The sequence below is a fragment of the Vanacampus margaritifer genome, chromosome 9 (genome assembly GCF_051991255.1).
Source record: "Vanacampus margaritifer isolate UIUO_Vmar chromosome 9, RoL_Vmar_1.0, whole genome shotgun sequence".
Taxonomy (NCBI): Eukaryota; Metazoa; Chordata; class Actinopteri; order Syngnathiformes; family Syngnathidae; genus Vanacampus; species Vanacampus margaritifer.
This window is the reverse complement of record NC_135440.1, coordinates 3,832,232-3,847,934: the sequence shown is the minus strand read 5'-3', so window position 1 is coordinate 3,847,934 and position 15,703 is coordinate 3,832,232. Positions and strand designations below refer to the sequence as shown.

At 37.9% G+C, this 15,703-nt stretch overlaps 1 protein-coding gene across 2 annotated transcripts in view; it reads right to left on the bottom strand.

Annotated features, from left to right (window-relative positions):
• The window catches only part of washc5 (WASH complex subunit 5), a 39,212-nt gene that overhangs the window by 7,703 nt on the left and 15,806 nt on the right, over positions 1-15,703 (bottom strand). For both annotated transcript variants that reach the window (XR_013295405.1, XM_077576555.1), the window contains exons 3-13: positions 12,643-12,788; positions 12,438-12,522; positions 12,142-12,242; positions 11,496-11,688; positions 9,138-9,290; positions 8,437-8,550; positions 8,140-8,311; positions 7,793-7,920; positions 5,439-5,568; positions 5,105-5,217; positions 1,437-1,603 (exon numbers count right to left, since the gene is read on the bottom strand). Coding sequence is in view for 1 of the 2 variants with exons in the window: in XM_077576555.1 (XP_077432681.1) it covers positions 1,437-1,603; positions 5,105-5,217; positions 5,439-5,568; positions 7,793-7,920; positions 8,140-8,311; positions 8,437-8,550; positions 9,138-9,290; positions 11,496-11,688; positions 12,142-12,242; positions 12,438-12,522; positions 12,643-12,788 (1,502 nt within the window). In the remaining variant the exon portion in view is untranslated. The remainder of the gene's footprint in view (positions 1-1,436; positions 1,604-5,104; positions 5,218-5,438; positions 5,569-7,792; positions 7,921-8,139; positions 8,312-8,436; positions 8,551-9,137; positions 9,291-11,495; positions 11,689-12,141; positions 12,243-12,437; positions 12,523-12,642; positions 12,789-15,703) is intronic.

Below are 15,703 nucleotides of genomic sequence, written 5' to 3'. Positions count from 1 at the left end.
ATTATAATTGTAATTCAACAAAAGACCCCTCTGTCAAATCTAATATTGGGGTCTAAGGAACAGAGCGATAAAAGAAAAAGGGGGTTTCAAAGCAGCTCATAATGTCCACTTCTTCAAGGGTACACGCAACACTAAATCAACTTTTCTTTGCTTATAAACTGGTGTCTATAAATGCTGTCTACATGTCCTGGTCATTATTTTTACATTATAGTTTGTTGAAAGCTTGAATTTGGGGCAAAAACCATGTGTTTGGTGCCATCTTAAGGTTAAACACTGAGATAAACATAATTTGGCTGTTTGTCCTCTCATTACACGAGAAGATACACACTCCATCACTTGAGCCGCATGACGTAGTCTCCCCCACCACCTACCGGCTCATTCTCGTACATGCCTCCTTTAACGCCTTCTTAGCGATTTGCTATTGTCAGACCACGCCAAAACCTCTCTCCATTCGCAACACAACGGTCCTCCAGGCAACACCACCTTTGCGCGCAGATTTCAAATCTTGGTGAGGGGTGGAGCAAGAGTCTGACTTCCTGTTGAGCTACTTTTTAATGGGCTTTTTTGTTTTTATATTTTATACTTTACTTGTTAAAAAATAGTGACCACCCCGCCACAAACCCCCCACTCCCGGCCACCAGCCCTATACTAACTGCCAACGAGCTGTATATGTCTAATCTGTACATATACCATATAGTTTATACGGTAGTCTGCTCGCAAGATGGGAGGTGCAAGATAGCCACCCTGTCGCTTCAACGGCTTGCACAAGCGTGTACAGTATGGGCTATCGGCTATCCAGTCATATATTCAGATCAGTGGGTAAGATTAAATACATTTGCAAATGCAGCCTTTTGTTTGTTGTGAACTGTTTTGCAGGTTTTATAAAAGGTGTTGGGGTAGTTTTGCTTAATAATAATAATAATATTAATAAAACATTCTCCTTAATACAATGCCGAGGTATCAGATCGGGACTCGGAATCGGCCGATCTTCGAAATGTGGTGACTATGACTTGGGTCCAAAAAAGTGTGATAGGGACATCCCTACTTTTAGCAACACCATATGGTGCTGTTCATACACCAATGAGAGAGGCTGCTGCCATGCAAAGCGGTGCAAATTGGACTTCAGTAACTTGCTCAAGTGCACTTCGACATGGCCAAGGTTGAGGATCGAAACCACAACCTTCGGGCGTTGGGAGATGACCACTCTACCACTGAGCTATGCTTAATCAATCACGAAAATGTCATTAAATACTAACAACAGTTTTCAAAATAGAATGAAGAATTTATGCTCAGCAAAAGGACAATTATAAATACACTATAGCCCAATGGCATACAATAATTACCTTAACAACAATAGACCAATTATTGATAAACCATGAGTTCAAAAAACTGTGATTTGTTACATTTATCTTCATCACATCTTAGAGAATTGCTACCTGTCAATGATCTGCCAAGCATATGATAAGTCTCCCACTATCTGCATTGTGATGAGGACCTCTTCCTTGATATTTATGGTGCGAATCATTTGGTGCAGGAACTTTCTTGTGTCTGCCAGAAACTGACAGATCTGCAGGTTAGACTCTAACTGGTGGAACTCCTGCACCTGAGGAACAAGGAGAAAATACTGCATTTATAATATGTATATATATTGGATGTTCACACGTTTGGTTGTGAATAAATACAATAAATACATGAGGAAACTTGTATACTTTTTTATTAAATAATTATAATTGTAATTCAACAAAAGACCCCTGTGCCAAATCTAATATTGGGGTCTAAGGAACTGAGCGATAAAAGAAAAAGGGGGTCTTCAAAGCAGCTCATAACGTCCACTTCTTCAAGGGTAACTCAACACTAAATCAACTCTTTTTTTTTTTTGCTTATAAATTGGTGTCTATAAATGCTGTCGCCAGCCAAAAGTATGATTATTATTATTTTCTTTTTCTTTTTTTAGGAAAAATGGAAAAAAAATTGTTATTATGATTTTAAAAACTACAAAGGTTTGAACACAGAGTGTAGGCCAACTGTATTTAAATAAGAGCTACAGTATGTGAGAAAATGTTAACGCCTATCGGTGAAAAGTGCATGTATAAAGTGTGTGGTGAGGTGTTTACAGCCTTTAAACATAATCAATGAAAAAAATATGTTATGAACGAATAAACATTTATAATAAACGACAAAAATATATACTGTGCTGTGTAAGTAAATGAAAAAAAAACATACTTTGAATGGGAAAGAAAAGAATGTAAATGGAAAAAAGAACATACATAATGAACAAAAAAGCCTTTACATTAAACTAAATGTCATACCAAAACAAAATACTTTTACAATGAACGGAAAAATATATATAATTAATGGCAAAATAAAAGCAATTTTTCTTTAAGGACTTCCATTATCACGGGTAGTTTTTGGAACATGCCACCTGCGATAAACGAGGGAACACTGTATAGAAAACACATCCACCACCGCAAACACCACACATTAACAATGATAGACAGCTGTTGTTCAAAGCCCACAATTTAAGTGATTTCAAGTATTTATTTTAGGTATGTCAAAGTTAAAGCATTAACTAATTAATTAATCACAAAAAATTATCACACTAATCATGTTTTAACGCAATTAATCACATTATTAATTTTGACCGCAGATGATCCTTTAGCTGACAGCGGCTGGTTACAATAACGGTAGCACAGGTTGTGTTTGAGCAATAAACATAACTACATGCATTAATGTAAAGCATTTAATAAATGTTTGTGTATGACATTCAGAATATTTGTTCATGTTATCGGCATTTTAAATAATGCAAGTAATTAACTGATTAGAAAAAGAGGAGGATGAGTGTGTGCAGTGGATTCAAAAATGTTGAAGACGTCCTCATAACATTAAATGTCGAAAGGATTAACACAACAGGTGCTCTTTAAATTTGGCGGGCAAAAAATGTTGATAAAAAGCCTTTTAATTAAGTGATTGATTGTGATTAATCAGAATTCTAAGATGTGATTAGTCTGATTAAAAAATAATCGTTTGACAAGCGACATTCGTGCATGTTAAAATTCGCGCACATACGCGATACTGGAAAATTGAAACATGTTCAACTTTTGACGCTGTCGTCGGGGCTTCAACCAATCAGCAAAGATTTCATTGATGAGCCAATGAACGCAGGGCATGCTAGACAGTGGGCTATCCAGCAAAATGAATGAGATCATTTTAACAGTGTCCGACTATCATTTTGAGATAAAAAAAAAAAATAATAATAATTTTGTTCATTGCTTCACACAATCATTTCTGTACGTTTTCTTTACCGCTTTTGTAACAGTTAATAATAATAACAACAATAAAATAAAGGAAATGGATGGGTCTAATAGACAAATAATAGACAAATGATTTAATAGACAATCAACTCTGTTGTAACAAGAGAGCGACGTCTAGCTGTTGCTGCCGCCGTCGCAGCTGCTTGTCGTGTCCCGGGTGTTGAGACCTGAGAGGCGACGAGGTACATTTTTCGCTGTCATTTATCGCCTCCCGTGTGCCGACTTTGACATGGAAGGCGACGAGGTGCGTATTTCGCTGTCGCTTGTCGTCTCCCGTGTGTCGAGCCCATTAGACGCAAACTTATTCATGGGGAGAGTGTGCATATAGATTGTGCTACGTCTAAAAGTAGCAATATATTTTGATTTGCCCGCAAAATTTTGGGGGTAAAACAACAGACAAAGCCCCCTTTTCTTGGTCAGGATTTTCTTATTGAAAACATACAGCTTAGAGAAGGTAAATTAGGGATACGTTTGCACAATATTATTTAAATATTTGTTTCCTGAAGTTAGCTGAAAGAGAGCAGTGCACTTGCCACTTTACTGACAAATTCTGTTATTTCTCAGCTGAAAATACTGTTATCAGTGCGTGTTTTATGTTAGGATCCTTGTATGTATATCTCCAGAAAAAAAAAAAGAGAAAAGGATCCTTGTATGGACTAATGAGAACTTCACTTTTTGTATCGACTATTCAATCTCAGTATTGCTAATCGTGACTCACAGAGTTTTGGTTTACATACCGCAGCTATTTTTTTTTTGATGGGGTTGATGGTTCTGACAACATGATACAGACAAATTTTTGAGTAGCACACAGCGATATATCTAATAAAACAAAAATAATAGCGATTAAATGTAGATGTAGCACTTCTCTGAGACTTATTGGTACAACCATATGTAACACACCATAGCAACTAGGGATGTTAAAAAAAATTGATTCGGCAATATATCGTGTTATTACAGTGCACAATTCTCGTATCGATTCAATATGCATCCAAATAGATTTTTAAAGATTAATTTTTGATGGAAATTTTCGACAAAATGTCTTAATTAGGGTTAGGGTCCACACACTAAGCATGGAAGAATGTTTTATTCATGGAACATTAAACCTTAAAATTTTATTTCAATGCTGTTCAAACATGAAACAACCTGTTTGTTAAATACAGTGGCTCACAGTTATAAGCCTGAAGTACATTTTCATACAAATCTTACAATGTACATGTACAAGCTTACGAATTAGTATTTTCTAAATTTGAGTAAAAAAAACAAAATCACAATAATTGATTTATAGATTCGTATCGGGATTAATTGGTATCAAATCGAATCGTGACCAATGAATCGTGATACAGATCGAATCGCAAGGTACGAGGCAATTCACACCCCTAATAGCGACAGTTAAATAATGTGAAAAGCTGCGGAGTAATCAATGTATTCAAGTTAGGCGAGCTTAGCAACATAAGATGGCTTCCGGTGACTTGACTTCTCACGATCGCGCATTCATACTGTATACAAGTCCGTGGTTAGGGTTGCGGGAGGGGGGCCTATACTTGATGGTTAATGATGGTCTATGAGTAGGTAAAGACGGCCCTGCGGGTAGATCAAGCAGATTCCTGAAAGGAGGGTCTGAGCTGAGATTTTAACTGTGAGGCAGTCCTGCTAACTGTAGTGCTTCCTAATTGGAATCTGGGTCATGTCAACTGAAAATATAGCGATTTGCAATGTTGCAAAGGTAACATAAAGGAACAAAACAAAAAGTTAAAAGATTCTACTTAAAAGGCTGTTTATCTTATCTTCCTCACCTCAACAAGAGCCTGTATGAGTTGCACTGTCTTCCTCCCAGCGGCTGTAGAGTCCTCATAGTTCAAAGATTCAATCTGTTTTGAAATTTCTCTGAACCAGGCTTGTAGGTTTTCTGTGATGGTGACAGAACATTAACATTGGGTCACTAAAGTAAATGAATAGCTGCATTAGCTTGCCATGCTTGATCTATTTACTTAACTTTAGAAAACATTATCATATTCTGCTCTAAATGTGAGAAATCCTGTTTGTGTTCATGAGCTATGATTGCAATAATCCTTGCAAGAAAAAGTGTAGACACTGTCACACCTACACATCTTTGTCAAGCCAACTCACCGTTCTTTTCCACTCTTGTGAGGGGTTTAACACCAGAGAAGACTTCCGCCAGTTCAGTCATTCTCTCTGAGCCCTCCTTCTTGTAGCTCTCCCATTTGATCTGTTTCTCTGACAGCATCTGCTTGAACATCTGGAGGAGGACCAGCACAGATGTGGAATTGATGAGGAAGTATTAGTCAGGTTATAATAAAATTAAAAAAAATAAAAAGATTCAATTTGTGTCGTATAATAATGACTGGATGACTAGCCATATGCTACCATGTGATATGTTAATAGACAACAGAGAAGACAACATGCTGAACAAGAAACTGATTGTGCTGATTGGTCAGAAAATTGATCTGGCCTTCAATTCCTGTGGTCACTCTGAATACTGAAAGGATCACAAGTTCATAAGATCTTATTTAGAGTCCCTGTAAAAAATAAAATGTCAAATTTTTCACACCACAGAAATTTCAATGAATTAAAAAAAAAAAAGTATATAAAGCAAGACTTCAAAATCTTGAAAAATCACGTCCTCCCGTCTTTCAGACACTGTGGTCATGCACACTGAAAAAATGACCCAAAACGCACTGCCAATACAACAAAGGACTTCATTAGGGGTACAAAGTGGAAGGTCTTACACCTTTATCCCACTGAGTTGCAAATGTTGCCGAATGTTGCGAATGTTGAATTCGAACTATGATGATGTTGTCTGTCATTTTGTGACATTTTTTAGACTGCATGCGAAATAACCTAAAATTTGAGTCAAATTGACCCACATAACGGATTAAATTTACTTTTAATTTCTTTCATTTTGGATTTATTACCTGTTCTGTTGTGCTATAAAAATGCGTATGGCATTGTCAAGTATTGCCATAATTTAGAGCTACCCTTTTTAAGTGTCATATTCTTTCTTCGAGAAGAAGAAAAAAAATGTTTATTGCAGAAGTGATCGGTGAACACAGCCAACCCGTGTTTGTGTATACAACCGGTCCATTACGGTGACATATGAATGAAAACCATGAATGTCCCCAAAATTTATGAATACATGTGCAGACATGCGCAAATTATAGTCTGAAAATGTTTGAATGAACCTCACAGTATTTGTTTATTATTATTATTATTCACGTTGTAATATTAATGTAAATTTTGGGGACAATTAGTCACGGTTTTCATTCATATGCCACCGTAATGGACTGGTTGCATACACAAACACGGGTTGCCTGTGTTTGCCAGTCACTCACGCAATAAATGTGTGTGTGTGTGTGCGTGGGTGTGTGTGTGTGTGTGTAGGGGGGGGTCGCAATAAATGTGATTTTTTTCGCAACACGTCAGTGATGAGGTGGACTGCACAAAAATGGCCAATATGGCAGTCTATATGGTACAGTATGTCACCATTTTGACACTTAATCAGCTTAAAGCTTTTTTGCCCTTGATATTTTAATATTCATATAGCCTACTGCCCAGGCGCAACATCTTGTTGCGTTTTGGAGAAATTTTATTGGCTTGACTATCCGTGTTGCCTGTGGTGCATGAACACATTGAGCACTTGTAAAACATGAAATACAAACTAGAAAATATGTTCAGCAAATATGTCCAAGCTACCTATTTGTTTTTCGTTTTTGAAATATGATTTCCATGCGTGTGCTGCTTCAAGAAGAGCCACGCTCCTCCATACAGAGCATCTAGATGTGTTTAACAACACAGAGAGAAAAAAAACAAGAACTGAAATAAGATGCAGTAAAAGCCTGGAAAAGCATTTCACATGAAAACTGCAACAGTCTGGTGACTTCAATGGGTTGCAGGCTTGATGTAGTTCTTGCAAGTAAGAGTTATGCCACCAAATATTCACTGTTATTCACTTTAGGTTAACTTAATGTCTGTTTCAATACTTTTAATCTTTTGAAAGGTGAGTGGGTTCACATAAAGGTGCTCTGTCCCGAGTTCTTAAACACCTCTAGATGTAAACACCATGAAATAAAAGATGGGATTCTGAACTTTTTTCTCATATTTCTCTTATGATCTGAAACCCAAATCTCTTCCGTATACAAGAGAAGCAACTGAATTGACGTTGTCGTTTCAATACTTTTGGATGGAACTCTAAACACCTCAAATTTTAACATTTTACCTCATTGGATGCAATAGGAATTCATCTAAGTGAAACTTGTTTAGTCTTTATGACTCAATCAATTTGTGGATTCTCACAACAAATGTACTGTTAACATCCTTGGACAAATACCCATTTTAAAGAAAGGAAATTGTAGATACACATACATTAACAAATTGACAAATCCAGGCCAATGCTAACATAACCACCTTGCTGGAAATGCTTTCAATTTATCATTGCCCTTGAGTAATATATAATAACCGCTCACCTCCTTGAGGGTAAATTCTAGCTGGGCTGCATCAAGAAGGAGCTGAAAGAGGATCTTGGGGTTGTACTTGGAGTCACTCAGCACTTGGTCTTTGATCTGGCGTAATTTCTTATTGTTTGGGTCATAGGCTGTCAAACATCGACACATTCAATTTTAGCTGTACATCAACACTGTACTTTTGCACCACAAATATTGTGCTTGAATTAAAGTGGCGGAATTTTAAATTAAAGCATTTGGAATGTTTGTTCCCAAAGATGACATTGGGCACTACTGATGCATTATTTATCTTTATGACGTAAAATAACTAAAGATAGCTGGACCCAAAGAGAACACACAATTAGTCTCACCTGATTCGGCAGAATGCAGCATCAGCCAGCGAATGGCAACGTTGCAGTCCCTCAGACAGTTGAGCAATTTTGGAATGTTGTCCAGAATGATCTCTTCTCTGAGGAAACCTTCCTTCAGCAGCTGCTGCACCTGAGGGCGAAGGGTCTCCATGCTAGTGGCATAACGTGTCGCCTATAAACACACAACCAGATGTTAATTCTCCAAGTTCCAAAACACACCTATTTATAAACTTAATGATAAAATACAGCACTTGTCAGACTCTGAGTGGCACTGATGTGAATGTCATTTTGTTGTACCTGCTCTTTGATGTTAGCAGAATCGAGAGTATAGTTGAGAGCAGTTTTAGCAGCTTTGTATGGGTCCCAGGCCTCCACCAGATTCACTGTGATCCCCATGTAGATACTAATAACCTGTAGATAGACAAGATGAAAATGCCAAATTTTTTATATAATTTGATCAAAAGCTATGAAGACAGACCCTACTGAATTTTGAAAATCACTGGAGTATTTGAAGTATTAGCAGTTATAATTCAAAAGCTAATAATTTTTTCTCAGGAAAAAAAGTAATGTTTTTTTACATTTTAAATGCCAACATGTCTTTAATGTTACCAAATATCATGATTTGCAAACATGTTTTGATGAAAATTACAGGGCTCTAGAATACACAATTTATTTTATTTTTTGCATTATTGCACCCACCTTTTTTCTTTTGTGCAACAGCATAAAAATTAGATGCACCCAAATGTTCAATTGCATCGCATTCAACACTGTAGATTTGAATGTACTTATCTCCTCATTGACAGGTCATACGGACAGTTTAAACGTTTTTTTTAACTGCAAATTCACCCTTTTAGCAAACTATATTAAAATGTCCCAAATATTACCATACAACAACAAAGTGGCACAAATAAAATAGAGAGAATATGATATTGCACACATCATGGGAGCAATTTCCAGTTTTCACTGTGCAAAAAGAAGATACCCATTGAAGGTCATACCCAGTTGTCAGGGAAGTACTTGTCCACAATCTCTCTCATCTTGGCCTGCTGAGTTTGCAGTATGGACGGGCTGAAGTAAAGGCAGACATACAGCATGGCTGCCTGATTAGCCAGGGCCGTACTACGATGTTCTGGTAGAGGGTAAGCAGACACCTTTGAAGTGGGAAGAACATTAGTCTTTATAGAATCTAATCAAATCTAATAGAATAAAGGCTTTGTCATTGTACAGGCAGATACATCAAATTTGGGGTGCAACTCCAAGTAAAGGTTTCAATAACAGAAAAAAATAGAATAGAAATTTAAACAACATAAGAGGCACACTAATACTAAATTATATAGTGCAAATGGCTGGTAGGCATGTGTTAAGTACAGTAATAGCAGAGTCGGGCTATTTAAATATGCACACTGTAAAAAACAATTTTCAGTCATCATGTCATTGTAACTGAAGTTCATAATACATTTCAGGGCCAGCTCTTGGCATAGGTGAACAACATAGGTGGTTGCCTAGAGTGCTACTTGCTGGAGGGGGCACTTCTGCAAGGCCTTGATTTTGTTGTTGTTGATTTTTTTCCATTAAATAAAATAAAAAAGAAATAAATAGTAATAATTTGCACTGGTGCCTTCTCCTCATGCTCTGTCATGAAAATAAATAAATAAACAAACAACAACAACAACCCCACAACATCCAGGGTGGCCTGGCACTGAAACGTGACCATGCCGTGTTGGAGAGGGTGGAATGGGATGCTACATGTTATCAGTGTGGTAGCGGTGGACCGTGCAAATAAAAGTCAAATTTGCCATATATTGCAATATGAAAAGATCATCAAAGCCCTCCGGTGAGACTTTCAGACAACAAAGGAAAGCGGACGCGGAGAAGAGGTCGCAATAGTATGACTCTTTTCTATCCTATCCATCCATCCATCCATTTTCTTAACCGCTTTTTTCCTCACAAGGGTCACGGGGGGCGCTGGAGCCTATCCCAGCTGGCTTCGGGCAGTAGGCGGGGTACACCCTGAACTGGTTGCCAGCCAATCGCAGGGCACACAGAGACGAACAACCATACTCACAATCACACCTACTGTATGGACAATTTGGAGTGTTCAATTAGCCTGCCATGCATGTTTTTGGAATGTGGGAGGAAACCGCAGTACCCGGAGAAAACCCACACAAGCACGGGGAGAACATGCAAACTCCACCCAGGAAGGCCGAAGCCCGGACTCGATCTCACGTCCTCTGCACTGGGAGGCGGACGTGCTAACCAGTCACCCACCGTGCCGCCTCTTTTCTATCCTAAAAATATATTATTATTTTTTTATTACTTTTTGATTGTACTAGCTAACAAGCAAAGTTGAAATGAAGCAAAGTTAAATAATGATCAATTGAAATGTTATCCTGATTTCGATTTAGGCTTCTCTCGATCATTAAAACATAATGATGTGCTCGACGCGAAACGCGTTGTTTCCTTCTATTAAATTCATTAAGTGAAACCCTAGTCATTCTGCGGGGAACCGTTTTTCTTGTTTTTATACACAAGTTCCTGCTGCCCACCAACACCTATGCAAAGACATTTTTCCCCAAAATTATGTTTTCTTTAAATGAAATAAAGGCTAAAAATGCTAGATTTATAGTTGACTAAATAAAAACAAGATGAGGTTGACTAACTTTGATCAAAACTAACAAGCGTGATTGAAACTGGACTAAAACAGATTAAATTTTTAAATGTCTAATAATTAATACTATTCAAAACAAACCGTGCAATTAAATCTGTTTGCTGTGATGTATTCTTTGTGAGCAACGTCACTCTTTGGCAGTGGAATTCCATCCCCATAACCTTCAAAATGGTATGCGGGAGAGACGATAGATTGGTTAATTTAGCATTAAAGTCAATTTCAAATGACCAGAAAGACAGAGTCATTAAAATCCCAGCTGCTGACGGCACTGGAAGCATTTAATTCAAAAGAAAATGTGTGTCAAGAAGTAGGATTCGTTATTTGCATTCACCCACCTCGCTGTTTATTAATTTTCATTAACTGTTAGATTTACTTTTGCACCGTAAGCTTGTAATGTTTGCCGACTATGTATCACGGTTCACTGCTAAGGATAATTGTTTAGGCTGCTTGACAGCTGTGTGAAACTACTGTCCACCAAACAAGTGTTCTCTGTCTGCGTGTCCGCTTATATTGTTAGCCGTTTGCTGTACGTGATGAATGACGACAGGCACGATGGGAAAAATGACAAAAAAAAGAAAAGAAAATGACACGTTAACAACTTTTCTATTGTCTTCACGATATAAATCGTCATATCACCCAGCACTACCTGAAACTAATGAATAATCTTTCAAAGGTAAGTATTTCTTACTTGGTTGTAGATGTCATCAGAGCGCAGTCTCCCAATGACCATACTAATGAATGTGGCACTGATGGGAACCCTGTGAAAGTAGCTCTCTGGGTAATTTGCAGGCCGTCGGGCTCCCGGCTGGCTGGAGAAGCCAGTGCTGCGCAGGAGCTTGCAGATGTCGTCCATGTTGGAGTCTGCTGAAGACCTTGCGGCACTGAAGGTATAATACATGTCATTTCAAAACAAAGCTGTCATTCATAGTCATACTAACATGCTCAGCCTATCGCTGGTGTTGAGTCAAAACTTCATGAATCACAATTTGCTATATTTCAAAAAGCTATAGATAGGTGTTATTTTTTACAAATTGACCAATCGAAAATGTTAAAAATGGCTTGCTCTCTTTGATGATGTAATGTTAATGGTTGAACAAACATGCAGTTTTTGGGGTCTCCTGAAAAGTGACTATATTGGAGGTACAAGGTTTTGCCCAACAGCAGCAATATGTAATATGTATGTAATGATAGAAGCTGTGTCAATGTGAAGCATGTAGAAGTTAAATGTAATACATTTCGCTGTCAGTAAGCGTAAGGTCATTGATGTGTAACTTGAGTCAATAGAATAATTGTCTATTTATTTGCATGTGAGTGTGTGAGAGTAATAAATCTACCTGTATCTATAGTAGGAAACAAGCATCCTTTCTCGGACATCCCCTTCAATTTTGTGGTCAATAACAAGCAACATAACACCATACAGGTAGAGCGCCTCACACTAGGAATGGGAAAGAAAACATCATTCAAACCTCTCTTTTGTAGTGTCTTTTCAAATTGTTTTGAGCACTATATATGCAAATGAGGCTGCATCAGTGGCAGACATGCCAGACAACAATGGCTTTGATATGAACTCAGTATTTAAAAAAATGTGAGCCTGCTTTTATAACGTCTTTATTTATATTATGTCACTTACCAGTAGCTGTTTTCCGTCCTCATTTAGAAGCACAGTCTCAAGGGTCTGCTGAATATAAACACCCTCATGTAGGTCATCCAAGTATCTAGAGAGAAAATAAAATAGACATAAAAGTCATCGTCAACAACATCTAATTTTAAACTCAGTCATTGAACTGTGATAAAACACAAGTCATTGTGAACATATGGCAGTAAGCCAGTCTTACCTATTTAGATCCACTATGTATTTGTGGACGCTCTCAAAAGCTAGGTAGAATCTTGAAAGAATCTCAATGTTGTTTTCTCTAAACTCTTCATCAAGGTCCTGAAGGTCAGGTTTGGCTTCCAGCTTTCCCTCATAATACTCTGGCCCCTAGATAACCATTAGAAGTTTGAGAAAACAACACAAATATTGCAATGAGTACCGAGGCCAAAATCCAGATTCAAACTGGGTGGCTCTTTTGTAGCCTGAACAGTCACAAAGCACATGAAATCTGATTTTTGTGGGATGGATTGAAACCACATTAGGGAGGTAGTTTCATATCCGATTTGGATATTCAGGCTGCATCTCAGTCAGCTTGTTGCGCAATATTGTAGCAGCCTCTGATCACCTACGACCTGCAGCTGCAGAGCTAACGAGGCTAACACGATACAGAGACAAAAGTTCACAATGCATCTGCTGTCTATAAGTCTCTTATCATTGCCTCAATGGGAGCGAAAAAGCCGGGTGTTTCTGCCGATGCCTCTGGATTGAGCTGTAGTTGATATTTTCGCTCAGAGACATCATGACCAAGTGATTGGGCTGCAGACTCAGGTCAAAGACTGCTCCTTTATCAGTCACCTTTTTCCTGTGCAATGCTTTTGAGGTCTAACTTTTTCTCTCCACATCAGCTGTATTATCAGTTTTTTTAGCATTTCGTAAAGGCTTCTTTGCAGACTGCTTGAGGTACTAGATAGGGATGCACGATAATATCGGTGGCCGATAATTATCGGCAATTATCAACCAATTTGACATCACACAGATAGACCAGATAATACAGAAGTCCGCCGATAATAATAGACTTGCCGCGTTGGTCCATCTGTTGTGGTTGTGGCTCAAGTTGCGCTCAACTCCTCAACCCCTCCCATCTCCTATGGTAGTGTCACATATAACGGACCTCGCGTTGACAGAAGATACATCATGACAACATGGCAGTCGCCAATGTGGACTTTCTTTACTGTGTCTTCCCAAAATGTCACTCCGCAGTTTTTTGTTGCATTTTTTTAAACATGACTATTTGGTTTTGGCAAACTCAAAATGGGTTACTAGTTGTCTTTGAAGCAGAGATATCAATAAAATTCAGCTTCATAGTGCTTTACACAATGTTTCAATGTATTTGTACATGTTAGCCTTATGGTAGGACTCGAAAGTATATTTGTATTAAAGTTAATTTTGCAAACAATTATCGCCTTACTTATCGGTTATTGACATCTGCACTTTCTAAATTATTGGTTTATCGGTATCAGTTGAAAATAGCATTATCGTGCATCCATAGAACTAGACCCTTGTTTCGTTTGACATTTCCTAAACTGCTTGTGGAGCCTTTCTATGTTTGTATGTTGGAATGGGCTACTTGCCTTTGACCAGTGGTCCATCACAATGTTCAACATATCATTCGCATCTGGAATGCAAACCCAATGATCAGGTTTATTATTATAAACCTATATCTATGGCTTTGGTTTACAAAATTTGAAACACAATGACAAGCTTTGTTTTAGAAAATGGAAATTTTATCCCTGTTCACAGTGGGATAGGGGAAACAAGGAGCATTTAAACTTAAGCGGGAAGTTGCGAGGGACCACTGTATATTATTGTCCTTCAAATTTCATTGTACTTTATATAATGACAATAAAGGCAATCTAATCTTTTGTCAGCCAGCAAGATGAGATGAGGCTAAACTTCAAGATCATTGAGGGGTAAATCTTATCAGAAATGGGTTCATTTTTACCAGGGAAGTTTTTCCAACTATCCCAACAAATTCAGAGGGTTTGAGCTGAAAAAATATAAATTTGAAAATTGACTCCTCTCCAAGGACCACCCTACTTCACAACAAGTACTACGACTGAGAAATAAATAATATGGATGAATGAGAATAACCACAAGCATACAGTAACCACACAGTGCAGTGACATTGTGTTTGTTATTCTATGATAAACTAAGTTGTTGTTCTGCACATTAATGGACATCATAATTTGGTGATGAAGCTTCACTTTTATTAACTTTTTTCGAGCGTTGTTGACTTGATTTGGGTCATTGTGCTGGTAACGCACCTCTCATCTCGGTCTTTAACACCAACAGTGAAAGACAGTTGATCAATGGAACACCGTATTGCTTATGCAACTGGGGCTTCATTCCATCTCATCTCAGCAGCAAACAATTTGCTATGACACAAAGATGCAATGGTTGCAAATAGTTTTTCTTGTCACAATTCGAAAATTCTTGGCGCCAAGAAAAACTGTTAACGGCCATTATTGTTGAACATCTGGCGAATGTCTTTGTGACCATTTGCTACCTTGAACGAACCCTGACAAAAAATCAACATCTGTGAGTGACCCTTGCAAACATTCGTTAATTTTTGCTACTCAGTGGGATACAGGCTTAAGTGTTGAAAATGGCTACCGCTCTTTGATAATGCAATATTCATATAGTTCATGTGCGCATTGTGTAAAAGAGAAGGGAGTGTGCAGTTTCATTTTTTGGCCACACGTGGCAGTAGCCATTCAAAATTAAATTTTCTGCATTAAGCAACTTTAAAGTAGCAGTAGTAATGGGCTCTTTGCACAAATCCACTACTTCCTGAACTCAGTACCACTCCTTCATTTCTGACGACAGTAACCACGATGGCAATGGCCAGACACACATGGATTAATCAGTTTGTCAAATCATGAAACACAGGAAATGAAGGAGTGGTATTGAGTTCAGAAAGTAGTTGATTTGTGCAAAGAGACCATTGTATTGCTTATCACCACAGAATTATTATTGTTAATACAGTTTGTCAAATCATGAAACACAGGAAATGAAGGAGTGGTATTGAGTTCAGAAAGTAGTTGATTTGTGCAAAGAGACCATTGTATTGCTTATCACCACAGAATTATTATTGTTAATACAGTTAATGTGCTACACCAGTGATTCTCAACCGGGTGCTGTGGTACACTAGTGCACTGTTTGTCAGCCCTGGTCCTCGAGTACCCCTATACAGCTTGTTTTCCATGTCTCCTCAGCCAACACAACTGAAGATCGTTATCAGA